This window comes from Thamnophis elegans, chromosome 14 (genome assembly GCF_009769535.1).
Source record: "Thamnophis elegans isolate rThaEle1 chromosome 14, rThaEle1.pri, whole genome shotgun sequence".
Lineage (NCBI taxonomy): Eukaryota > Metazoa > Chordata > Lepidosauria > Squamata > Colubridae > Thamnophis > Thamnophis elegans.
Window position 1 is genome coordinate 17,677,259 of NC_045554.1, and position 27,673 is coordinate 17,704,931.

Genomic DNA, 27,673 nt, shown 5'->3' on the forward strand with positions numbered 1-27,673 from the left:
CATGTAATAGGTATGTACTGTAAGAGAATAATGTCCTCTGAGAATTTTAATTTTTGTTGCACAATCATATTTATTTAATCCATTACTTTCACCCCAAACCTGTGGGGTGAAGGACACTGCAAAAACGTGTGTTTAAAGAAGTGTTATCCTTAGGACACCTTCAAAATGCTTTTTTTGACAGTGCTTTTCTGTACAAATGTAATGGATCCCAATAAAGTGACGTATCTTTTGACTGTTAACTCAAATTTCAGGGATACTCAGCTAGTGAAGATGTCACGTAAGTATTCTGTAGTACCTGCTTATGTATTTTGAGACTGGATTTGCTTCTCTATATACAGTCCTCGACTTACAACAGTACATTTAGTGACCATTCAAAGTTAAAATGGCACTGAAAAAATGACTTATGACCCCTTTTCAAAGTTAGGATGGTCGCAGTATATCTATGATCATGTGATCAAAATTTAGATGCTTGGCAACAGGTTCATATTTATGACCGTTGCAGTGTCCCGGGGTCACATTATCATATTTTTTTTACCCTTCTGACAAGCAAAGTCAATGGGGAAGCCAGATTCACTTAACAGGGTCAGTAACCTAGCAACTGCAATGATTCACTTAACAACTGTGGCAAGAAAGGTTATAAAATGGGGCAAAACTCAGTTGAACAAATGGGGTTAACAACAGAAATTTTGGGCTTAATTGTCATAAAGACTACCTATATTCTGCTTCCACTTTTAGGTGAGATGAAGTCCTTGCTAAGATAAACTTTAGCAGTTGGATTGAGATCTTACAATTCAGGAGAACATCAGAGTTGGTTTAATGTCAGGGTACCAAGTAATAAATCCACTGCAAGGAAAATTCCGAGGCAGATGAATTTCTCAAAGAATAGCTTTATTGGAAATATCATATTGGCACAGATCTGGTGAAAACCGACTCTGAAGGTTCCTGCGATTTTCACTTAATTAAAAGCAAAAGTTTTCCCTCAACGCCAAATAATCAGTCACATGGTCCAATCAAGACACTATCTGGTTGCCTGGTGCCATTACTCCTCCTTCCTCTGACCAGGTGCGAGAATGTCCTTGGTTCCCAAGAGAAAGTACTTTATTTTGGCTACAGAACCCCAACTATCTGCAATCACCCTCGCTATCCCTCAGCTCCTGTGTGGCAACATTGAAGCTCCAAGATGGCTTTGGCCAGGTCAGTTTCAGGGCTGACAGCAGGAAGCCCAGTACGATTCTTGGACTGAAGGAAAACTGGTCAAGTGATTAATCCAAAAGGGAGTAACAGCCATTCACAACAATCATAACAGAACTCAAGCAATCCAAACAGAGATTCTGGAAGACTCACACAACATCAAAGAGTAAAAAAAAATCTAAAAGAACCACAACAATATAAACAATTGTGCTGGGGGACGACAAACCCTCAATACCCAACATGTAGTGAGTTGACCCATCATCCCAGTTCAATGCCTGACCATCAAAACTTCCCCAGACAAACCAGAGATTTGATCCACTGAGATTAAGACTTACTAGGACAACTGATAGGAGTTCTCCTAAGGCTGTAGGAGAGATCTACATAGATTAACAGAGTTGGAAGGAACTTTATAGGTCATCTAGTCCAACTCCCCACTCAAGCAGGAGCCTGACAGATGGCAGTCCAGTCTCTTCTTGAAAGTTTCAAGTGATGAAGCTCCAACAACTTCTGTTCCATGGGTTGATTATTCTCACTGTCAGAAAATTCCTCCTTATTTCCAGGTTGAATCTCTCCTTATTCAGTTTCCATCCATTATTCCTTGTGAGGCCTTCTGGTGCTTTGGAGAATACATTGACCCCCTCCTCTCTGTGGCAGCCCCTCAAATATTGGAAAACTGCTATCCTGTCTCCCCTGGTCCTTCTCTTCACTAGACTAGCCAGGCCCAGTTCCTGCAGCTGTTCATCGTATGTTTTAGCCTCCAGTCCCCTCATCATCCTGGTTGCTCTTCTCTACACTTTTTCATCTTTTTCACTCCTTGCTAACTTTTTCCTTCTCTAGGGGTCCTACGAGTCAGAGGTGGGCCTAATGCTCTTTTCTGATATGGCACAAAGAATCCTTGTCTTACTGTTGATATTTTTGTGCTTGTTCTGAGCCTCCAAAACACTTCCACCACGCCTGTTTTTGTTTTGGAAAAGAGAGGAACAGGACATGCTTTCAATCCAATGAGATAGTGCATTGTCCCATTTTAGCCAAGCCCCCTTTAATCCAGAGTCCAAAACATCCTGTGCCTTTTGGAAGTTGCCCAACTCACGTCGTAAAAAATAAACCACATCCTATGACTCCAACCTCCCCATTCCAAGACCAGAACTAGGAGAGCACAAGTCACAACCCTGGAGGATGCTGGTCAGGCATAGTTTTCTGGTATAGCCCTGTCTAGGGACAGAGGGGTGCAACATGTTTGCGGTGACCCCAACCTGAATGGTGCATTGCGCTGATCTTGTGCTTTCCCCTCGTTCCCTTCTTGACAATGCTAATGTACTTTTCGATGTACTTTTGGGGAATTTTTCATTCCAAAATTAAAAATGTCCTTCCATGATGATTGAAATGGAATCGGATGCAATAGCAATAGCACTTAGACTTATATGCCACTTCACAGTGCTTTTACAGTCCTCTCTAAGCGGTTTACAGAGTCAGCCTCTTGCCCCCAACCATCTGGGTCCTCATTTTACCCACCTCTGAAGGATGGAAGGCTATAGTCAACCTTGAGCCAGTCAGGATCAAACTCCTGGTGATGGGCAGAGTCAGCCTTCTATATTGCATCCTAACCACTGGCAAGGAAAGAAGGAATAGCACTTAGACTTATATACCACTCCACAATGATTTACAGCCCTCTCTGAGTGGTTTACAGAGTCAGCCTCTTGCCCCCAACAATCTGGGTCCTCATTTTACCCACCTCGGAAGGATGAAAGGCTGAGTCAACCTTGAGCTGGTCAGTATTGAACTGCTGGCAATCGGCAGAATTAGCCTGCAATACTACATTCTAACCACTGCGCCATTGAGATGTGCATGGCCTTTTCTTTTTCCTTCTGTGGGGAAAAAGGATGATGATGTGGAAGACTTACAAACTTTGACATACTGTAACCAAAGTGCTAGATCAAGTCAAAGACACAGGATGGGACATGCTACAGCCAACTTGTCACAGCCAACTCGCAGTGGTCAACTCACCATGGCCAACTCAAGCATGAAACAACTTGCCAGGGGACAATTGAACAATTCAATTATTTAAAATAATGTAAACTTCATTTTTTGTCATTCACGTTTCATTTTGTCCCTCTTTTGGCATCCTTTCTTTAATGATTCTATTCCACCATTTCTTTGAGATGAGTGTAATTCTTGTTCCATAGCAAATTGTCCTGCGGCGAGTTGACTGTAGTGAGTTGGCCATGGTGAGATGTCCTAGACCTGCTCACCGAGGTGACCATCAAACATTCAAAAAGAGTAACAAACCTCTTTAGTCCATCTTACTCAGTAAGGGGTATCCAAAAATGAAAGTCAATGTAGAGAAAAGTAAAGTCTTACACTTAGGCAAGGAAAACCGCAATTACACATATAGACTGGGTGAAACCAGGCTTAATAGCAGTGACTGCGAGAGGAATTTTGGAGTCTTAGCGTACATCCAAAAAACAGCCAAAACAGCCAATGCAATTCTAGGTTGCATTAACAGAAGGATTCAATCAAGATCAAGGGAGGCACTAATACTACTCTATAAAGCCTTAGTAAAAACACATCTAGAATACTCCATCCAGTTTTGGTCACCACACCATAAAAAAGATGTTGAGACTCTGGAAAGAGTGCAGAGAAGAGCAACCAGGATGATGTGGGGACTGGAGGCTCAAACATACGATGGATGGTTGCAGGAACTGGGCCTGGCTAATCTAATGAATAGAAGGACCAGGGGAGACATGATAGCAGTCTTCCAGTATTTTGAGGGGTTCCCACAGAGTGGAAGGGATCAGGCTATTTCCAAAGCACCTAAAGGCTAGACAAGGAATAACAGATGGAAATTGATCAAGGAGAGATTCAGCCTGGAAATAAGGACAAAGTTTCTGAGATTGAAGGCAAGTATGACATGTCCCAGTTTCATCTCTCTCTCTCTCTCTCTCTCTCTCTCTCTCTCTCTCTCTCTCTCCCTCTCTCTCTCTCTCCCTCCCTCCCTCCCTCCCTCTCCCTCTCTCCCTAATGAAAACAATGATGGGTATTCCTACATCCATATGCTTCGATGGAAGATGGCCCTTCTGTAACTTTGTCCGGAATCTTCTAGCTTCCCCGGGCAATTCTCCTTTCCAGAAGTGGAAAGGGAAAAAAAACCCTGCTCCTAGGGCAGAATTGGTGACCCATGAGAGACAACATCCAGATGTTGAGAGGTTAGCCAAGAAGGAAGAGGATGTGTTTTCTGTAAAATCCCTTGCAGCATGTTACGGAGGTCTTCTTCAAAACATGTGTTGGGGAATCCCAGGTGGGAACTGAAGGCAGATGATACACACAGAGTGCGGCATGAGAGAAAGCTGGCTCCTTTTTAAGCTTCCGAATTGCTCTGCCCACCAGGACAGCTGGTGAAAGGAGGTCTTCTGCCCCAACTGGAAGAGGGGTGAAGGGTCTCTGGACCGCCCAAAGTGCTATGTAAACACCATGTTTTGTAACTGGGGGGGGCAGGGAACAGTTCATAATAAGCTACTTGCTTCCAGAGTTTATTTACTGAGGCTTATATGCCCCTCCATCTAAAATGATACTGAGTGATTTACACGCATCATTCCACTAATATGCACGATTAAATTAGTATTACTGAGCGTCAACAATGCACAACAAAACCTCATTTTATCAGATACTTTCCTTCTTTCTTCTCCTCTCCCTTCTTCTTTCCTTCCTTCCCTTCATTTTTAAAACCTCATTTTATCAGGTATAAGGGGAAAATGTCCGGGTCGTAATTTCTAATGTTGGATTTCCCCCACTGCGCTGAACAATAGAAGCCATTTAACGGCAGTACGGTAGAAGCCATTTTAAGGTACAACAGGCTGTATCTTAACAGAACACACACCCCGAAGGATTTTAGGGGTGTCTTACCCCCACAATATTTGTTTCCAGAGAGTGTCATCTGTGTACCAAGTTTGGTTGAAATTGCTCAAGGTGCTCCACTGTTATGCTGGAACACACACACACACACATATGCACACACAAACAGAGATGTATGTATGTATGTATGTATGTGTGTGTGTGTGTGTATGTGTATATATATATACACATACACACACACATACACACACACACACACACACACATACATTTGTGTTGTATTTAAAGTCACAACCCCTGGTATGCCCAAATATGGGAGGACGTTCACTACTTCCATTCTCTGTCCATCGGCTCGTCACAAGAGACCATCCAGACAGAAACCCAATATTATATGTATATGTATGTATGTATGTATGTATGTATGTATGTATGTATGTATATGTATATATATATATATATATATATATATATATATATATGTATGTATGTATGTATGTATGTATGTATGTGTGTGTGTGTGTGTGTGTTGTATTTGTGCTGATAAATAAATAAAGAGAGACTAGTATAGATCTATTTCAAGCTATTTAGCTCTCATCAGCTAGCCATACCCTTACTGGGATTGGAACCTGTGCTGTATTGCATCTTAGGCAGATGTGTTAACCATTAAGCCACAGAGTTCCTCTCCTTATCAGCTGACCCAGGGAGAAAGGTATATATTTAAAGTCATTTGGGCATACCAGGGGTTGTGACTTTAAATACAACACAAATGTAACAAAGGCAACAGTAAAAATATTGGGTTTCTGTCTGGATGGTCTCTTATGACGAGCCGATGGACAGAGAATGGAAGCAGTGAACTTCCTCCCATATTTGGGCATACCAGGGGTTGTGACTTTAAATACATACCTATCTCCCTGTAGAGGCTCGTCCGCATCCCTTCCTTTCAAGAGGGAACGGGCTATCCTAAACAGGGCGGCTGGGCGCGATTCTGCGGATGCAATAAGAGCGGAAAAATGCGCACATTTTGTTGCCCGTATCGCCACTAGATAAGTCCTAATAAAGACTCTTAATTGTGTTCGGTCGGATTCAGAGTTACTAGCCCTCCAGCGTCACTCTAGGCGTCTCTTTTGGCGCTTCATCTCCTGGAGTTCCTCGGTAAACCAAGGAGCCCTCCTGGATCCACTGCCGCGGAGAGGTCGTAAAGGCGCAATCCGGTTTAGAGCCTCCGCCGCCGCTGTATTCCAGGCAGCAACCAAGGACTCCGCTGGACTGTGGGCCAGAGAGTCAGGTATCTCACCAAGTGCCGTCTGAAATCCCATAGGGTCCATCAGGCGCCTGGGGCAGAACCACCTAATTGGTTCTACCTCCCTACAGTGGGGGATTGGTTTCCGAAAGTCGAGCCTCAATAGGAAGTGATCTGACCATGACAAGGGCAAGATCTTAATGCCCTTCAAATCTAGATCACGTCTCCACTGCTCCGAGAGAAACACGAGGTCGAGCATGTGACCCATTGTATGAGTCGGACCTTGAATTACCTGGGTCAAGTCCATGGCTGTCATGGAAGCCATGAACTCCTGTGCTCCATCAGAGCGTTCGCCGAGCGACGCCAGGTTGAAATCCCCCAGCACTATAAGTCTGGGTAACTCAACCGCCAGCTCTGCTACTGACTCGAGGAGCACAGGCAGGGCTGTTGTAACACAGTTGGGAGGTAAGTACATTAGAAACAAACCCACTTGACCCCCAAGGTCCAACTTCACCAGAAGGGACTCACACCCGACAGTCTCCGGAGCAGGGATCCTACGAAGAACTAGTGATTCTCGGATGATGACTGCCACTCCCCCACCCCTTCCCTTATGTGGAGCACCTGAAACCCTTCTGGGCACATTTCAGTGAGGGGGACTCCTCCCTCATGGCCCAGCCAGGTTTCAGTAATACATGCCAGGTCTGCCCCCTTGTCTAATATTAGGTCCCGGACGAGGGGAGCTTTGTGAACCACAGACCTGGCATTTAGCAGCAGCAGCCTGAGACCAGGGCCCTGACAACTCTTGCCATCTGGTCCTGGAGTGGAGCTAACAGGGCCGGAAGAGATTTGTTGGGTATATATAATATTTCTCTCCCCCCCCCCCCTCTCTCTTCTCTCTCCCCACTCTCTCTCCCTCTTTCTATGTCTGTGTCTCTCTCTGTCTCCCTCTCCCCCCTCTCTGCCACTCTTTCTCTGTCTCTCTTCCTCTCTCTCTTAATCTCCCTTTGTCGCTCTCTCTCTCTGTCCCTCTTTCTCTCCTTCTCTCTGTCCCCCCTCTTCCTTTCTCTTTGTCTCTGTCTTTCTCTATCTCTCCCTCTGTCTCGCTCTCCCTCTTTCTCTGTCTCTCCTTTCTTTCTCTCCCTCGCTGTCTCCCTCTCCCTCTGTCTCTCTCTTTCTCTCCCCCCTCTCCCTCCCGCTCTCTCTCTCTCTCCCCCCTCCCTCTAACAAATATGTTCAACATATCAACAGAATAGATTTGATTTTTACTAATTTTTTAAAAAAGTATCTGTTATCAACTCTCTGGCTTCGTGGCAGCATACAGATAATGCAAAAAGGAAGATAATTGCCCTGCTGTAGCTAAAGTTATATTGATGCTCCTTCCTGCGATGATTTTTATCATCGTGAGACTGGAGCTGGGAAGAAGACAAGATCACCTGGGAGTATTTAAAAAAAAGGGGGAGTCAAACTGACAGCCATAATCACACCATCAAAGCCCACCCCCTTTTTTAAACCTGCATTTTGTGTGAATAAAAAAAAAGGGGAGAACCGGGGGCTGCCATCAGGATTTAGAAACGCAGGGCTGGAAGGGACTTTGGAGGTCTTCTAGTCCAACCCCCTTGCCCAAGGCCGGAGACCTGATTAACTTTTATTAAATTTTTGGACCCTCCTCTGGGGTCACCACAGAAAGAGAGAAAAACCAGGGGATGCACCTCAAGACCCAGAAGACCTTTGAGCTTTTGTTTTCCTCAGAAAGGTGGCTGCTTTGTGGGAGGATCCTCACACTTGGGCCACAGGAATGGCCAGCTTGTGGCCATGAGCCACCCCTTGAGGCTGCATCTCAGAGGTGGACGAGTGTTTGCTGAGCTCATCAAACTCATCTGGTGGTCCTTTGTTGGAAACCTGGACATGTTTCTCCAGAGAAAGCAAGTGAGCATCTGCAGAGCTTTCCCTGCTCTGCGTGGAGAGGAAGCCCTGGGCAAGGGCCAAGCTGGACGTCCAGTTCGGACGGGGGCCAACTCAGTGACTCACGGAGAACAGCAGGGCCTAGAATTAGGGATGAAAAAGCAAATTTGTCCAGGGAGAATTTTTATATAAACTTACTCAATTTACACAAAGACTAGATTATACTTGAGCACAGGAAAGCAGCTTATGTTTATGGAGATTCTCAAGTCATTCAAGTCATGGTTGTCCCAAGGGTGCTTTTTTCAACTGGACTTTTTGGTTTTTCTTCTTTGAAGACATTTCGTTTCTCGTCCAAGAAGCTTCTTCAGCTTTGACTGGATGGAGGGGAATGGAAGGATTGATACTCCTTGCATTTAGAATTGGTCATTTGCATTCTTTTAGAGAATCCTTGAGGCCACTTGGATGTTTATCTGTGTCCTCAGAGTCACCTGAGTTTTGAAACTCCTGGTTCCTGTAGTCTGCAATTTCCCCCCCCCCTCTGGAAATCCATTCTTACTCCCACACTGGTCCAAGGGTGTCCATTCCAAATGGGTCTGTAGAGATTCTCAGTCCTCCAGGTCCCGGTTGTCCCATAGGAGCTTTTTTCAAGAGGCAACTGGGTTTCCTTTTTTTCTTCTTTGAAGATGTTTCGTTTTTCATCCAAGAAGCTTCTTCGGCACTTTTCAGTTTTTTGCCTAACGGACTACAACTCTAAGGAAAACAAAGGTGTACTTCTTAAAGAAAAGTACGGAGAGACAGGCCTCTAGTTTGTAAAGGCCACACGAAGATGGGTATGGGTTTCCAGACAGAACTTTGGCTTCTTGTTAAATTGGTAAACAAAGATCAACATTGGCAACCGCCGAGCGGCAGCTGGAAAAATAAATGATGCAGAACGCAACGGACAATTTAATGAATCTTAACGTAAACGTTTAAGGTTTAGAGGGACGCAGTGGCTCGGTGGCTAAGACGCTGAGCTTGTCGATCAGAAAGTCGGTAGTTCGAATCCCTAGTACCGCGTAATGAAGCGAGCTCACATGACTTGTCCCAGCTTCTGCTAACCTAGAAGTTCGAAAGAACGTAAAAAGGGAGGTAGAAAAATAGGAACCACCTTTGGTAGGAAGGTAACAAGCGTTCTGTACCCCTTTGCTGTTTAGTCATGCCGACCACATGAACACGGAGCACCGCCCCTTAGAGTCGGGAACGACTAGCACATTTGTGTGAAGGGAACCTTTACCTTTATAAACAGGTTGACAGTTGGGAATTAGTTGTTTAGCAGAGTGATGGCATGGGGAAAAACCTGTCCCTGTGTCCAGTTGTTCTGGTGTGCAATGCCCTATATAAAATAATCTACAGACCCCTCACATCCTCAACATAAATTGTTTCAACTCCTACCCTCAAACTGATGCTATAGGGCAGTGGTCTCCAACCTTGGCAACTTTAAGACTTGTGGACTTCAACTCCCAGAGATCCTCAGCCAGCAAAGCTGGCTGAGGAACTCTGAGAGGTGAAGTCCACAGGTCTTAAAGTTAAAGTCTTAACTTTATATATTTGGTCTGTTGAGGACAATTGTCCGGAAAACAGAGTCAATGCAAAACCTCGGAGATTCTGTTTTAGATTACTAGTTTCTCTGTCTCATCTGGAGAGCGAGAGAGCTGATTTTGGCTCATCTCAAAATAAATAAATAAATAAACTAAGCCAGGTTGGGCCTGGTTTATACTTGGAAGGAAAAAGCCCCAGCAAAGCCCAAGGGCTGCGGGCTAGATGGAGAAATCAAAAGATTCTTTTTGGGAAAAAGGCAAGTGGCAGCATTCCATGTCCCTGCCTAGAAAACCAATGAAGTCACTGGAGTTTTACTCAAGGAACATTTTACAGCCTTCACTGGGAAGCCTTGGTGAATTCAATCATTTCAAATGCTGAACCAGACTTGGGATGAAGCTCCAGCTTTGGTCCACCGCCCTCCCCCCCGCAGTGATGCCAGCTCCAAATTACAGCTCTGAATGAAGAAGCCCAAGGACACCAGAAACAGATTCTCAAGCAGAAAGACTATGAAGGCTATCAGAGGTGTCAAACGTAGCCCTGAGCTCAAAACTCTTTTATTTATTTGTTAAATTTATTTATTGCCTATCTTGCTGTGGGGCTATTTCAAGTGAAGAACTCTTACCTAAAGTTGAGGTGTATCAGGATTCTAGGAAAGGAAAGGAGTGTAGAGGAAAGGAAAGGAAAGGAGAGGAAAGAAGGAAAGGAGAGGAGAGGAAAGGAAAGAAGAGGAAAGAAGGAAAGGAGAGGAGAGGAAAGGAAAGAAGAGGAAAGAAGGAAAGGAAAGGGGAGGAGAGGAAAGAAGGAGAGGAGAGGAAAGGGGAGGAGAGGAAAGGGGAGGAGAGGAAAGGGGAGAGGAGGAAAGGAGAAGGAGGGGAGAGGCAAGGAAAGAAGGAAAGGAGGGGAGAGGAAAGGAGGAGAGGAGAGGAAAGGAAAGGAAAAACACCCGCCCTATTTCTGTCTAATACGTCTGTTGTCAGAAAGGGACCAGGTCAAAGACCTGTTCTGAGCTCTTAAAAAATGATCCATTTTGATTTGTTATACAAACGCGGCTGGTATACCTTAAAATTAAGCACGTTTTATTCCTCCAATGATTTTCCTCTTTCATTTTTGGAAGAGAGTTCCCCAAATTGTTAATGGCCGTGCCAGAGCTAACGCAGTGGCTGTTTATCCGCCCATTTCCTTGATCCTTCCCAATTAATTGAGTCCATGCCATGATTAAATAAAGTATGAGTCATATCTCGGTTAGCTGGGATTTTTTTAAGCCAAGAAGGCTGAGAGCTCAGCCCTCCCTTCCTCAATAAATCCTTTCCTCAAACTCTGTTTTTGAGACGCTGAAATGTTCCCATTGCGACAACTAATTCAAGTTTCTTTCAAATTATTTTTATAAGTAATAAAACAATTTGTTTTTTATTAGAGCCTGTCAAAAGTAGGCACTGGGTTTATTCTGAAAGAAAACAGCATTGGTTGTGGGTTGGAACGCCATTAGGACGTTTCTGAATGGTTCCGAACCACAGTCAAAAACAGAGTTTATGGCTTCAGGTTGTGTAGACACATTTACACAATTAAAACATAAATTAGGAGTGGAAGCAGAGGAGAAGAGGGCCTTACACCAGAAGCGAATGAAATGCTTGCCTCCCCTGCCTTTCCCTTGACTTCTGCCCAACGCAACACCCCTCTTGGCCAACTGGTGAGGGAGTTGCAGTCACACAACACAACTCAGGTTCGCCCGGACTCTGCCCCATGGCAAAGGGAGTGGCGGAGAGGAGATGGCTTCTGGAATCAGGATACTGTCCAGTTGCTAGGTGACTCCAGTCCCCTCCATCCGAGCACCTGCAGGAATGTCCTTGGTTGCCATGAGAAAGTATTTTGTTTTGGCTACAACTGTCTCTATTCCCTCCTCTCTCTTCTCTGGTGTGTGTCAGCACTCAAGTCTCAAAATGGCCTCAGTCAGGCCAGCTTCAGGGTTGACAAAGAGGCTTGCTTGTCAAGGACCTCTATGGTACAATCAAATTACAGCTGAGAGCTTTGACTGTACAATTCTCATTTGGCTATCCTGTCCATCAACCAGCTACCATTTATTGACTTGATACTTACCAAGAGGATCTGCAACCCAACATTTGTTACCTTTTGCTTCACACATGTTAAGCCAGACTTATCAAGAAAAAAAACCCAGAAGGTAAATTTCAGATTGTAGTAAGATTTTTTAAATCTTACTTTTGGTTTTTAGTGTATAGGTAGTATGCGACAGTTAATTTAGTGACCATTCAAAGTTACAACAGTGTCAGAGTATGTTCATAGACTGGAATAGACCTGGCAACAAGTCAGCCAATAGGGACTATTTGGAAACAGAAACAGTATTTGCTGTATGAGCAACAAGGAGACAGCATGGAGCCTGGGCGTGGCTTAGCTATGGAGCTTTGAGTCTGTGCAAAAGCCCCCAAACTAGTTTGCTGCTGGAACTGAAACTGGAAACTGTTCTATCCTCTGCCTATGTTTCTTTGTACTCTCTACCACATTGGAAGAACCACTCTTGGTATTGTATATATGTCTCATGGGTTATTATGTATATAAAGAGAAGTTAACGAATCCTGCTGAATCAGTTACCTATGTGTGCTTTCTGGATGTGATTGCTGCAACAAACTCTGACAAACAGCACTGAATAAAGTGACATGACCATTTTTCATACTTTTTGCCATTGAAAAATGCATCAAAATTCAGATGCTTGACAACTGGTTCATATATGTGACGGTTCCAGTATCCCGGGGGAATATGATCAATTTCTGAGACTTTCTGACAAGCAAAGTCAATGGGAGTGCCGCTTAACAACCATGTTACCAACTTAACAACATCTGTAGTGATTCACTTAAGAAATGTGGCAAGAAAAGTCGTAAAATTGGGCAAAATTCACTGAACACATTTTTCACCTAGCAACATAAATTCCAAGCTCAATTGTGGTCATAAGTCAAGGACTACCTGTTATATAGCAGATTGGGGAATCAAGTCTTCTTTTTAGGTGGACAGAATCTAGAAAAAGATTAACTCCAAACCTGTGATGAAAGCTGAAGAGCCCAAAGCAAGGATCCTTTCTATGCTCTCACCTGGAAGAGGATCTGAAGGACGCCATGGGCCATACACATGCGCCGGCCCAGGAAGACAAAGAAGGGCACAACCAGCTCAATGAAATGGTTGAAGATGGTCTCAAATGCATGGAACCACCAGGGTGACCGGTGCATAAAATAGGCCACAGGATTGGGAACAGGCTGGGTCTGGAAGAGAGAAAACAAGAAGGTAGCAATAGCATTTAGATTTATATGCTGCTTCACAGTGTTTTACAGACCACTCTAAGCAGTTTACAGAGTCAGGCTAGCGCTCCCAACTATCTTGGTCTTCATTTTACCAACCTCGGAAGGATGGAAGGCTGAGTCAACTTTGAGCCACCAAATCCATCCATCCATCCATCCATCCATCCATCCATCCTTCCTTCCTTCCTTCCTTCCTTCCTTCCTTCCTTCCTTTCCTTCCTTCCTTCCTTTCCTTCCTTCCTTCCTTGCCTCCCCTCCCCTTCCTTTCTCTCCCTCCCTCCTTCTCAGTAGCACTTAATATTAATAGCACTCAATCTGCACCTCCATAACTGTCTGGTTTGTCTTTGCAGCCAAACAAGACAAACACAGACTTCAACGGACAATTAGAACTGCAGAAAAAACAATGGCTACCAACCTGCCTTCCATTGAGGACCTGTATATACTGCAGGAGTCCAAAAGAGGCCTGTGAAAGTATCTACAGATCCCTCACATCCAGGGCATAAATTGTTTCAACTTCTACCCTCAAAACGATGCTATAGAGCACTGCACACCTGAATAACTAGGCACAAGGACAGTTTTTCCCCGAACGCCATCACTCTGCTAAACAACTAATTCCCACAACACTGTCATATTACCTACTTACTAAGACTGTATTACTATTATTCTTCTCATCCTTCCTAGTACCTATCGCTTCCTACTTATGATTATAAACATGTTGCTTGTATCTTTCTATTTATATTGTTTTTATTGTGTCCTAGTAGGGTTTGATAGCTTATTAATAACCTATGACTATCACTAAGTGTTGTGTCTTTTTATTCTTGATGAACTTATTTATTCTCCTTAGGTACACTGAGAGCATATGCACCAAAGACAAATTCCTTGTGTGTCCAACCACACTTGACAAATAAAGAATTCTATTCTATTCTATTCCTGATTCTCTATTCTATTCTATTCCTGGTTTTCTATTCTATTCCTGATTCTCTATTCTATTCTACTCTATTCTATTCTACTCTATTCTAATCTATTCTATTCCTGATTCTCTATTCTGTTCTGTTCTGTTCGTATTCTATTCTATTCCTGATTTTCTTTTCTATTCTATTTTATTATATTCTATTCCTCATTCTCTATTCTGTTCTGTTCTATTCTTAGACTTATATACCGCTTCACAATGTTTTTACAGCCCACTCTAAGCGGTTTACAGAGTCAGCCTCTTGCCCCCAGCAATCTGGGTCCTCATTTTACCTCAGAAGGATGGAAGTTTCTCCTTAGTTCCAGGTTGCCTCTCTCCTTGATTGGTTTCCCCTTAATTGACCCTTGATTAGCTTGGATACTTCAAACAACTTCTTCAGGCAAGGGCCAGGTTTCCGCAACGGCCAAGCCTGAAGCCTGGCTTGGGGTGCTGTGTGAGCTCAACAACATCGACACCCAAGCTTTGACAGGCCTGCCGCTTGACACCTACAGAGAGGAGCTGATGCTCTCAGCGCCTGCTGCAGCCGCTTCCTACCCAGATCTGGTTTCAGCTCCTCTGGATTCATACCTGTTTTGTAGCCAGCAGGCAGCCAGTGGCTTCCAGCATTGCGATGTCTGCTGGAGAATGGACAACTGAGGCTACACAATCCACCTCAACGAGACGGGGTTAGTTGAAGACCCTAACTGGCCCCTTCTAAAGATGTACAGGTAGTTCTTGACTTATAACCGTTTGTTTAGTGACCGTTCCAAGTTGCAAAGGCACTGAAACACAGTCATAACGTGAGTTATGACCGTTTTTCACACTTACAATTGTCCCCACCTAGTTGAAAGTTCAAGATCCTGCCCCCACACCCACAAGTCCATCCCATGGCCCAATCTCCCACTGCCATGCTGGCAGTTCCTCCCATCCAGTTCCGGTGAGGTGCAGAGGTGCAAAGACAAAGGATGACCCTGGCTTTCTAGAAGGAATTTTGTTATGGCTACATAGCATCTCACTCCTACAATCCCCCCTCCCATTTTCCCACAATAGAAAATGCATAGTAGAATAATAGAATAATAGAAAGTGCGACAGGCCAAAGATCCAAAAGAAAAGATGGCTGCAGGCCTGACAAGTGATCAAAATTTGGATGCTTGGCATCTGACTTGTATTTATGACGACTGAAGTGTCCCAGGGGTCACCTGATCCCCGTTTGCGACCTTCTGACAAGCAAAGACAATGGGGAAATCCCAGCCAGATTCATTTAATGTCCATGTTACTAATGTAACCACTGCAATGATTCGCTTAACACATGTGGCAAGAAAAGGCCGTAAAATGGGGCAAAATTGACTTAACAAATAGCAACATAAATGTTGGGTTCGATTATGGTCCTAAATGAGGACTACCAGTATTGAGAGGAAGTCTGAGATCCTTGCTGACAGATTGTTCTTTACATTCTAAGACCACGTTCCTCAAATTTGGTGTTTTCAAGATGTGTGGCCCTCAACTTCCAGAATTCCCCAGTTAGGCATGTCACTATGGTTGAGAAACATAAATCTACTAATAACATACTTCATTTAGGGACAGTTCCAAGTTACAACAGCTCCGAAAAAAGTGACTTAAGACCACTTTTCACACTATCAAAAATACAATACCTGCCCATTGCTACACACCTGCTGCTTTTCGGAATGGCGGATTGTCCCCAAGATTTTTTATCTTGGGAAGTAGATGAGAGAGGAAGGAAGACAGACAAACAGCAGAGAAATCAGGAGCCAAATAACAAAGGCTGAAGATTTAGGCATTTTAGCGCATCGAACACAAATTATACTTCTATACATTCTCCAATCTTCTGACAGCGAAGCAAAGTAGGTTGAAGAGACCAATGATAATTGGAAGAGACGCAACACATCTTTAAATGGTTTGCAGCAGAAAGGAAGAAAAGCAAAGCAAAAACAATGAGAGGGAAGAGTGTGCGCAAGAGAACGGCCTCCCCGCCCTCTGCCGAACACTGGAACGAATGCAGCGCCTTTATTAGCATAGCTGGAATTAATCATCTTGTTGCTTTCTATTGGTTTTGGGCTGGATGGAATTCCCTCGGGACAAAAAACCGCATCCTTCCTTCCGCTGACAGAGGGGCAGGACGGAACAAGCTGAGGGGTCATGGAGCACTGCCGAGGCCCTGCACTCGGGGTCAGGGACAAGGGCTGCCGGCCCCCCACTCCCAGCCCAGCGGGGACTGGTTTGAGTTAGCCTCTGAGGGCAGCTGGGCCAAAGTGTGTGTGTGAGAGGGCGGGGGGGGGGGAGGGAGGGAGGGAGAGAGAGAAACAAATGGAGAAAGAGGAAAGGGAGAGGGAAAGGGAGGCAGGGAGAGGGAGAGAGAGAAAGAAAGAGAGAAAGGGAGTGAAAAAGAAAGACAAGGGGAATGGGAAAATGAGAAAGCGAACAAGAGGGAGGGAGAGAGAGAAAGAAAGTAAGAGAGAGAAAGAGAGAAAGGGAGTGAAAAAGAAAGAGAAAGGGAATGAGAAATCGAGAAAGAGAGAAAGAAAGAGGGAGGAAGGGAGAGAAAAAGACAAAATAGGTGGGCTTTGTGCTGTTTTACTCAAATCACAGAAACGATGCACAGAAGTTGTGTATCTTCAACATATTCATCAATGATTTGGATGAGGGAATAAATGGGGAACTCATCAAATTTGCAGATGACACCAAGCTGGCAGGAATAGCCAACACTCCAGAAGATAGGCTCAAGATACAGAAGGATCTTGACAAACTTGAACATTGGGCACTATCTAACAAAATGAAATTCTATGGTGAAAAAAGTAAGGTTCTACATTTAGGCAAGAAAAACGAAATGCACAGGTACAATATAGGTGGTACCTTGCTCAAAGGTAGTAACTGTGAGAGGAATCTTGGAGTCCTAGTGGACAATCATTTAAATATGAGCCAGTCATGTGCAGCAGCTGCCAAAAAAATCAATGCAATCCTTGGTTTCATAAACAGAGGGATAGCATCAAGATCACATGAAGTGTTAATACCATTTTATAATGCTTTGATAAGACCACACTTGGAATCCTGCATCCAGTTTTGGTCACCACGATGTAAAAAAGATGTTGAGACTCTGGAAAGAGTGCAGAGAAGAGCAACAAAGATGATTAGGAAACTGGAAGCTAAAAGATATGAAGAAGGGTTGCAGGAACTGGGTATGTCTAGTTTAATGAAAAGGGGAGACAGGATAGCAGTGTTCAAATATCTCAGGGGTTTCCACAAAGAAGAGGGAGTCGAACTATTCTCCAAGACACCTGAGGGTAGAACAAGAAGCAATGGATGGAAACTAATCCAGGAGAGAAGCAACTTAGAGCTGAGGAGAAATTTCCTGACAGTTAGAACAATTAATCAGTGGAACAGCTTGCCTCCAGAGGTTGTGAATGTCCCAACACTGGAAGTCTTTAAGAAGATGTTGGATGGCCATTTGTCTGGAATGATATAGAGTTTCCTGCCGAGGCAGGCGGTTGGACTAGAAGACCTCCAAGGTCCCTTCCAACTCTGCTATCGAATTGTATTAAGATGCATCCAACCAGTAAGGAGAAAATCCATACCAAATTTCCTGGAGCTCAGCCAGTGTGTTCCTTTCTCTTCCCAAACCACTTGTGTTTTTGCTCTAATGTGACAGCCCCTCAAGTAGTAGAAGATAATAGTCACCCCTAATCCTACTCTTTGGTAGACCAGAGATTCCCAGTTCTGTCAACTGTGCATCATACAATTTAGTCTCCAGCCCCATAATCTCTTGTCATTTTTCTCTGCACTTGAGTTTCTAGAGTCTTAACATCATTTTTGTCAGGGCCAAAGCTGAACACAGTATTCCAAGCCTTACTGAAGCCTTACTGAAGCCTTACTGAAGCAGTACAAAGCAGCATTGACACTTTACATGATCTTGATACCATCCCTTTGTTGATTGGCCTTTTTGGCAGGTGCTGCACACTGCTGGCTTGCACTTAAGTGGTGGCCCACTAGGACACCTCTTAAGCTATTATAGGATGGAATTAGAAAAGTTGGAGAGGACCTTGGAGGTCTTCTAGTCCAACCCCCTGATTAGGCAGAAAACTCTATACCATTTCAGACAAATGGTTATCCAATCTCTTCTTAAAGACTTCCAGTGTTGGAGCATTAACAACTTCTGGAGGCAAGTTGCTCCACTGGTTAATTGTTCAAGGTTCAAGGTTCATTTTATTTATATGCCGCTCTATTCCTGGCGGGACTCAGGGCGGCGCACAAACCCAAGGGAGGGGAAGGGAAACACAAAGAACTACAACAAAAAAGTACAAGGGAATTTAAAACAACCAACAGCCACACGATTCGAGAGGGGAAGGGAACTCATCGACCCCAGGCCTGCCGATACAGCCAGGTTTTAACAGCTTTTCGGAAGGCCTGGAGAGAGGTGAGGGTCCGAATCTCTGCGGGGAGCTCGTTCCAAAGGGCCGGAGCAGCCACAGAGAAGGCCCTCCCCCGGGTAGTAGCCAGATGAAATTGGCCGGTAGACGGAACCCGGAGGAGGCCTAATCTGTGTGATCTAATGGGTCTTTGGGAGGTAATTGGCAGCAGGCGGTCTCTCAAGTACCCAGGTCCAATACCATGAAGGGCTTTATAAGTGACGACTAGCACCTTGAAGCGTATCCGGAGACCAATCGGTAACCAGTGCAGCTTGAGGAGGATAGGTGTAACGTGGGTGTACAGAGGTGCACCCACAATCGCTCGCGCGGCTGCATTCTGGACGAGCTGAAGTCCCACCCCCACCTCTCATAACCGTCGCAGAAGGATACCATGGTCGATGGTATTGAAGGCCGCTCATCATCGATCAGCGCGACCAAAGCAGTTTCCGTGCTGTAACCAGGCCTGAAACCCGACTGAAAGGAATCCAGATAATCGGTTTCATCCAAGGACCGTCGGAGTTGAGAGGCCAATTGAAGGACAATTATCCAAATTGTCCTGAGATGAATCTGCAGGACATAATATCATTCCTGTAAAATAAGCGATAAAGCATTAGGAGCTGATGTTCCCCCAGTGCCTAAATTCTATCAAACTCCAGAGGTCACCAAAGCCATTCCGTTCACCAGGTAGGAAGTTGGTGTTCTTACAATTCATTCCTTAAGAGGCCAAACAAGCTAGTCCCGTGATGGTGAACCTATGGCATCATAGGAGCCATCTCTGCGGGCACATGAGTCGTTGACCTATGTCAGCTCCAGCTCACGTGTATGCCAGCCAGCTGATTTTCAGCCTCTCCGGAGAGCCCGGGTGGCTGTTTTTGCCCTCCCCAGTTTATGGAGGTTTTCCTGGAGCCTGGGGAGGGTGAAAACACCCTGCCCCAAGCCCCCCCGGAGGAAATACTAAGCTCAGCTTGATAGTGAACAGCGCACTGGCAGTGCAACGCGTGGGGGGGGGATTGTGTGTGCATGCACATGCAGAGATGTGCTTTGCATTATGGGTGCCAGCACGCACATGCGCTATCGCATATGCGTGCTCACATTTTTGGCACCCAAACAAAACAACAACAAAAAGGTTAGCCATCATTGACCTAGTATGTTTTTAAGCATCGGCAAATCCTAAAGGAAGAAAAGTGTAGCGCCTGAGTTTCATGGATTCCATTCAGTGGATTTTGGATGGAGAAACCGCCAGTGGAAGTAGGTGATATAGAAAACTTTGCATGGGTAGGTAGTCCAGATGACCATTTGAAAACACCATTTCTAATGTCCCAAAGGTGCTTTTTTCAGGAGGCAACAGGACTTTCTTGTTTTTTTCTTTTGAAGACATTTCGCTTCTCATCCAAGAAGCTTCTTCAGCTCTGACTGGATGGTGAGGAATGGAAGGATTTATACTCCATGTAGACAGCTGGTCATTTGCATCCTTTTAGAGGGTTGTTGAAGCACTTGGAAGTTTATCTGTGTCCCCGGGGCCACCTGAGTTGGTGCTCCTGGTTCCTGTAGTTGGCCATTTTTCCTCTGGAAATCCATTCCCCCTCCCGCACTATTCCAAGGACTTTCATCCCAAATTGTATAGCTAAAAGTCTGTAGAGATTCTCCTTCATCCAGGTCATGGTTGTCCCAAAGGTGCTTTTTTCAGGAGGCAACTGGACTTTCTTGTTTTTTTCTTTGAAGATGTTTCACTTCTCATCCAAGAAGCTTCTTCAGCTCTGACAGGATGGTGGGGAAGGGAAGGATTTATATTCCTTGCCGATTCCTTCCCTACTATCCTTCCTGTCAGAGCTGAAGAAGCTTCTTGGATGAGAAGCGAAACGTCTTCAAAACAAAAAACCAGGAAGTCCAGTTGCCTCCTGAAAAAGCACCTTTGGGACAACCATGACCTGGATGGCTGAGAATCTCTACAGACTTTTAGACATGGTTAATGTCTAATGCAACTGAAGTATTTGAGTCAGCATATTTTAATATATTATTAATAATAATAAGTTAATAATAAATATTATTATATTGTAACATATTAGCATATTTTATCTGATTTGCAGTAATTTGCAGATATTACACAAACGATGCCATCAATAGAAATGATCATCCTTTTGTAACTACATTTAAGAATAGGACTCCCGTTTTCCGCATGTCTCTTAAATCAAGATTTCTCAGGGTTTGGACTGAACCTTAACGGAGTAATTGAGGGTCTTTCAGCCAGCTTGACTCAGTCCATCCTGGAACTAAAAGAATTACCAAAAACATGGAACCACTTGGAAGATCTTGGTAACTGAGAGAGCCTCCCCTCCCACCCCGCATCCTTCCCACACCACAGGCTGATTTTCTTGGAGTGCCCCATGATGGGTCTCCCCAGTGTTCCTCTCATATTGGGAAGATTTCAGAGGGCACTGCAATATGGCTCCCATTAAGCCTTGAATGTCAAGAAAACCATCTATACGATTAACATCTAGATCGAGTAGGAGCCATAGAAAACAGTGTTCCCACAGTCCCAGATGTTGCTAAAACAGGAACAGCAGTGTTTCCCATGGCTCCTTTTCTTCCCCATATGCAATGGTGAAAGATAGGTGGGCGGGTGGGAGGGGAGGCAGGGGTACTCTGGTCATACCCCTTCTGGCGGTAAGAATGGAATGGGATGGGATGGAATGAAATGGGACAGGACAGGAGGGAAGGGGAGGGAAGGGAAGGGAGGAGAGAAGAAAACGGAACAGAGGTTGAATTCAGTCCACACTTCTTCACGATGCCAAGTTTGAGAAACACTGCTCCAAATAAACACATAAACAGTAAAAATCATCAAAATCATCATAATCATCACTGGCATAGAAGGATGGCTCAAGAACGCCATGTTTATGCCAAACGCAACCATCTTCTACCAGTTCTTGACTGCACTCCCAATGTGTTCCATGCCATCTTCCCACTCAAGCCCAATTTATTGACACAGTTAGTATAGAAAAAGCTTTGGCAGCCCTTGCTCTGAACATAGAAAACAGCGTTGCAAATATCACCTATTTATTCTGGGCATTCCTGGGGAAGCAGTTCTAAAATTACACCAGGAACCATGGATCCATTCAGGCTATTTATTTATTCAGAATCCTTGCAAAACATTGAAGGGTTGGCAATCGCTCTGAGACATTATGACTCTCTGTTCTTCTGTGATCCACTCCCAGCTTCACCTCATTAATGGGCAGACCCCAAATTACAGTAGGGGGTCTGTCAATTAATATGCACCTCAAAGATCTAGGTGTCCTGGTGGACCATCGCTTGAGTCTGAGTCTGCAGTGTGCTGCAGCGGCCCCAAAAGCCAACTCACTCCTTGGCTGCAGCAACAGAGGGATAGCATCAAGGTCATGGGATGGTACACTCTATTCCACACTGGTGAGGCCATATTTGGGATACTGTGTCCAATTCTGGTCACAGCAACACAAGAAAGATGCAGACACCCTAGAAAGAGTACTAGGAGAAGAGCTTCTAAAACAGGGGTCCCCAAACTTGGCAACTTTAAGACTTGTGGACTTCAACTCCCAGAATTCTCCCATAGCTGGCTGGAGAATTCTGGGAGTTGAAGTCCACAAGTCTTAAAGCTCTGCTGGCTGGAGAATTCTGGGAGTTAAAGTCCACAAGACTTAAAGTTGCCAAGTTTGAAGACCTCTGTTCTAAAATGATATGGGGTCTGCAGGATGTATTGTACAAAGGACTAGATATGCTTAGCGTCATGGAGAGAAGACTGGGGGGAGACACGATAGAAGTCTTCCAATAGTTGAAGGGCTGTTGATTTATTCTTCGTAGAGATAAATAGCCTCCATCCTGGGGGACATTCTCCTATCCCTCCGAGGATAGGAAAAGCAGTAATGAGTAGAAGCTCATCAGAAGGCAATCCAATCTGGAAATAAGGAGAACTTTCCTAACTGTGAGAATGACTAACCAAAGGAAGAATTTTCCTCACAGAGCTGTGGATGTTCCATTGACAAGGCTTTCAAGAAATGTTTAGACAACCACTTGTCTCAGATGGTATAGGAACTCCAGTCCTGGCCAGGGGATTGATCTAGAACAGGGGACGGCAACCTTAAAACACTCAAAGAGCCATTTGGGCCTGTTTCCCACAGAAAACACAGGGAGCCACAAAACCCTTCCTATGCCTGACTATTTCCTGAGCAGCCACAACACAACCATATGTAGTTGAATTAAACATTTTGTTTTGTTCTGAAACTTCTTTTCTTGGATTTAACCATAGTTGGCCTAGCGGGGGTTGAAAAGCCCAATAAATCACTTGCCAGCGGGTGTTGCACATTGGCAGGCTGTGACACAGATTTTGAGCAACAGGGAGCCGCAGCAGAGGGATGAAAGAGCCACATGCGGCTCCAGAGCTACAGATTGCTGATCTAGAAGACCTTTGAGATCCCTTCCAACCTTATGGTTCTATGATTCTACAGGGATGGTTCCATTTTGCCAAGGTTTTGGAAGCACAAAGCATGGCAAAAGGAAGGCTGCCCCATTGAAATGTCCTCCCAACATCTGTTCTGGAGGCAAATAGAAAAGAATGCCCAGCTACAGCTGGATCTACATTGGAAGGACCCACAACTGGCTCAAGTTGTGCCTTTAATAAGGACACAAGGATGGACATTGTGAACTCCCTATTTGGCAAAGTTATTTTAGGTTGGCCTATCCAAGTAGTACAGTACATTTCCTTAAATGTGGCAAAATCTCGTTATATCGCCTATAAAACTCATTGTGTGCCTTGATGGCCTCGATGCCGCAGTTATAGTTTTATGTTTCTATTTTATTTATGTGAAACGAAAAGATTTTGTTTGTTTGGTTGATTTGCAGAGTTCTGTTCAGTGAAAAGTACTAAGCCAAGTAACTACAGAAATGGGAGACCCAAAAATTCCTGCAACTGTCAGAATCTAGGGAATGACTACAGGGATTTAGCATTTATCCACTATTTTGGTCACCACACTATAAAAACGATGTTGAGATTCTAGAAGGAGTGCAGAGAAGAGCATCCAAGATGATTAGGAGGCTAAAACATACAATGAATGGTTGCAGGAACTGGGCATGACTAGTCTAGTGAAGACATGATAGGAGTCTCCCAATATTTGATAGGCTGCCACAGAGAGGAGGTGGTCAAGCTATTTTCCAAAGCACCTGAAGGCCAGACAAGGAATAACAGATGGAAACTGACCAAGGAGAGATTCAAGCTCGAAATAAGGAGGATTTTTCTAACAGTGTGAGCAATCAACCAATGGAACAACAGTTGCCTTCAGAAATTGTGGGAGCTTCATCCCTGGAGGCTTTCAAGAAGAAACTGGACTGCCCTCTGTCAGAAATGGTGTAGGGTCTCCTGCTTGGGCAGGGGGTTGGACTAGATGACCTACAAGGTCCCTTACAAGTTCCCTTCCAATTCTGTTAATCTGTACCTGTATCTATTTTCAATCCTTCCACTCTAATATTAATGCAACAAAAGAAAAAAATACATTTCAGGGTTCATCTGTAACAAAATAGCTATCAATCTAGGCCAGGGGTCAGCAAACTGTGGCTCTGGAGCTGCATGTGGCTCTTTCCTCCTCTGCTACAGCTCCGTCACTGGTCGGCACCACAATTTTGAGAGGAGCTTCCGGTGGAGGAGGGAAGAAAAGCACAGTGCGCCAGGAGAAGACTCTATGGCAAGGGGAGGGTTTTCCAGTTATCTCCACAATTGATAGGGCTTTCGGTTATGACAGGTAGAGGAAAAAGTATGCCGCGCTAGGAGGAGACTCTATGGTGGGGGAACTGAACTTCCGGTCAGCTCCAGAATTGAGCAGGAGACTTCTGGTTAGACCTTTGTGACTCCCGATGTTTTCTTTTCTGTGGGAAACAGGTCCAAAAGGCTCTTTGAGTGTTTAATTTTGCCGACCCCTGGTCTAGGGAACAGAGTACAGATCCAGTTCCCTTCACAGGGTTTTCCCCGGCCACTTTCAAAATCCACCAGACAACCGTTTTCTCTCTCTGAATTATTTTTGAACAGCCATAAACAAGATGCATGGAAAAAAACCAGCCAAATAATAACAAGACGGGGGGGGGATCACAGGGGGGTTTATTTAAGGGAAGCTAACGGCTCGTGCCTCTGTTTACACTGCAGCAATTTTGGATTTGGATCATTTTCCCACAGGAGTTCAGCAAAGAGAGGGAGGAACAGCAGGTCCGTTCATAAAAGTATGTTTCACAAAGAGCAAATTGTACCGTTAGGAACTTGCTACCTTGTTCAACGCTGAATTCCCTGATTTGGAACACGGCTTAATTTTAAAGTCAACTTGCAAATGAAAAAACCAGGCTGGGCTTGGCCAAGACAGGGAGCCAAATTAGAAACAAACACTCTTGGCTCTCCAATTTTAAAGAGGCTTTTCATTCAAATGTAAGGTTAACAGATTAACAGAGTTGGAAGGGACCTTGTAGGTCATCTAGTCCAAACCCCGCCCAAGCAGACCCTACACCATTTCGGACAAATGGCAGTCCAGTGTCTTCTTGAAAGTCTCAAGTGATGAAGCTCCCACAACGTCTGAAGGCAACTTCTGTTCCTTTGGTTGATTGTTCTCACTGTCAGGAAATGTCTCCATATTTCCAGGTCATCTCTCTCAAGTAAGGTCATTCCAATGGCTGCTATTATATAAGCAAAGATTTTTCAATGGAGTTGCGACCCATTTGTAATGTTCGCAGGTTGGTTTTAATAAACAGAGCTTGTCTTCACGTATTTTAGCATACTCAGTGACTATGTAACACTGAAGGGGAATGGAAGACTAAACAAGGAAGGATCCGCAAAGAACAGGAGCTGCATTCACTGTAAGATTTTTCTGGGATTCAAAGATGATTAGGGGGCTAGAGACAAGGAATAATGGATGGAAACTGATCCAGGAGAGATTCGACCTGGAAATAAGGAGGACTTTTCTGACAGTGAGAACAATCAACCCATGGAACAGAAGTTGCCTTTAGAAGTTGTGGCAAGTTCATCACTGGAAGCTTTCAGGAAGAGACTGGACTGCCATCTGTCAGAAATGGTTTATGGCTGTTATGGCGAAACTGTGGCACGCAGAGCCATTTCTGAGGGCACGCGAGGCCTTGACCTGTAAGCTCCAGTGCGTATGCGCATGCTGGCCAGCTTATTTTAGCCATGATTTTCGGCCATTTTTCACCCTCTGGAGGGTGAAAAACCACCCAACGCGCAAACCGGAAGTTCGGGAACGGACTTTGTTAAGCTTTGCTAACAAGATCGTTTATGTTAGTAGCCAACTCAATTTTTTTACTGTCCTTTCAACCACCCAACAAGAAATTTGTACGCATTATCTGTTTCTTAGAAAATCAGCTTTTTTACAAGCTTAGATTTATAACCTATTAAATTCTTTCGACCTTGTGAGTTTTCATTGAAGGCCATTAAAGCAGAGGTGTCCAACCCCCCTGGTCTGTGGACGGGCACCGGTCCGTGGCATGCCAGCAACCAGGCCACGCAAACAAGCGAAGTCCCATCCATGGGATGCAGGTAGCATGAAAAAGCACAGCCCCTCCAGTCCATGCAAAACCCTTTTTCCACGGAACCAGTCCCTGGTGCCCAAAAGGTTGGGGGCTTCTGCATTAAAGAAGACAACAGCTAGTCCTTGACTTACGACTACAATTGAGTACAAAGTTTATGTTGCTAAGTGAGTTTTGCCCCATTTTATGACATTTCTTGCCGCATAAGAGCCGTGGTGGCGCAGTGGTTAGAATGCAGTACTGCAGGCTACTTCTGCTGACTGCCAGCTGCCTGCAATTTGGCAGTTCAATTCTCACCAAGCTCAAGGTTGACTCAGCCTTCCATCTTTCCGAGGTGGGTCAAATGAGGACCCAGATTGTTGGGGGCAAGAGGCTGACTCTGTAAACTGCTTACAGAGGGCTGTCAAATATTGTTAAGTGGTATATAAGTCTAAGTGCTATTGTCTTCCTTCCTTCCTCTCTCCCTTCCTTTCTCCCTCCCTTCCTTCCATGGTGCACAGTGGTTAGAATTTGAATTGAATTTGAATTTGAATTTATTGCATTTATATGCCGCCCTATTCCCGGAGGGACTCAGGGCGGCTCACAAATCAAAGGGAGGGAAATACAAACAAGGGAAAAGAAACAACACAACAAACAACTACAGAAAGAATTTAAAAACAATCAACAGCCACACAATTTGAGCGGGGATGGGAACTCGTCAGCCCCAGGCCTGTCAGAACAGCCAGGTTTTAAGGGCTTTGCGGAAGTCCTGAAGGGTGGTGTCAGCTTCTGCTTTGATGTTGCTTCAGCTGCCATGAAACGGGGAGGGAGGGCATGGTATTTGGGTGGGGTTACTCGATGTGCTGGAGGAATGTTCTGGAGTTCTCTGGATGGTCAGACTACGCATGCGTGGGTGTTTCCCGCCTGGACTAACGGCACTGACATTCCATCTTCGTGATGCCTTTTGAAGTTATCTCACACCTGACACTTGAAGGACTTATGATTGGACTAGGCCTATGATGCCAGGGGGTGTGGAATGGGCTATTCTATATATCAACTGCTTTCGCGCCTAATTAATCAGACTTCGCTATGCAACCGCTCTTTAACCATTTTTAATTAGTAAAAGTACATTTGATTTTCCACGTATGGAGTCTCATGGTCTTTCTTTCCTAATTATTAAATGGAGAGGTGCTGACAAGTAGCGAAGTCTCAAAATCACCTTTCCAGGAGATCACCATCTACCGTGGAGGGTGCAAATGTCTTCGCCAGCCAGCGGAGAAAAGGAGGGAGAACTCCCCGCCGAACTCTTGCTTCATGAAGAATTGTCTCAGCTGCAGATATCAAGCTCGGCTGATCCACCTCCCCCCCCCCGGTGGTCCACCTCGGTAGGACAAAGAGAGGAGGGGGCAAGCTGGGATGCGGGGGTTACCCGAAGAAGACACCAGGAAAGACCGCTGGAGGTGGGAGCCGAAAGAAGACCCCAGGGGGGAGATCAACCTGATTACTTGGAACAAAGGTACTTTGGGCAAATATGTGGGGAAGATGAAGAGGTCAGGAGGGGCTGGGAGCGAGAAAACCCACGTGCTGATTCACCCTCCCCTCGAGCTGATTCACCCCCTCCTGCTGGGCCTTTTGCCAGACTATGGGGGCCACCTCCCAGAAGACGCAGAATGGCTAAAATTCCCCCCTTGCCTGTGAGATATGATGGAAACCCTGCAAA

General features: G+C 44.8%; 1 protein-coding gene across 2 annotated transcripts in view; it reads right to left on the reverse strand.

Moving 5' to 3' along the window:
• Positions 1-27,673, reverse strand: part of LMF1 (lipase maturation factor 1) — a 206,513-nt gene that overhangs the window by 39,539 nt on the left and 139,301 nt on the right. For both annotated transcript variants that reach the window (XM_032231201.1, XM_032231200.1), the window contains one exon: positions 12,859-13,026. In XM_032231201.1, coding sequence (XP_032087092.1) covers positions 12,859-13,026 — 168 coding nt within the window. The remainder of the gene's footprint in view (positions 1-12,858; positions 13,027-27,673) is intronic.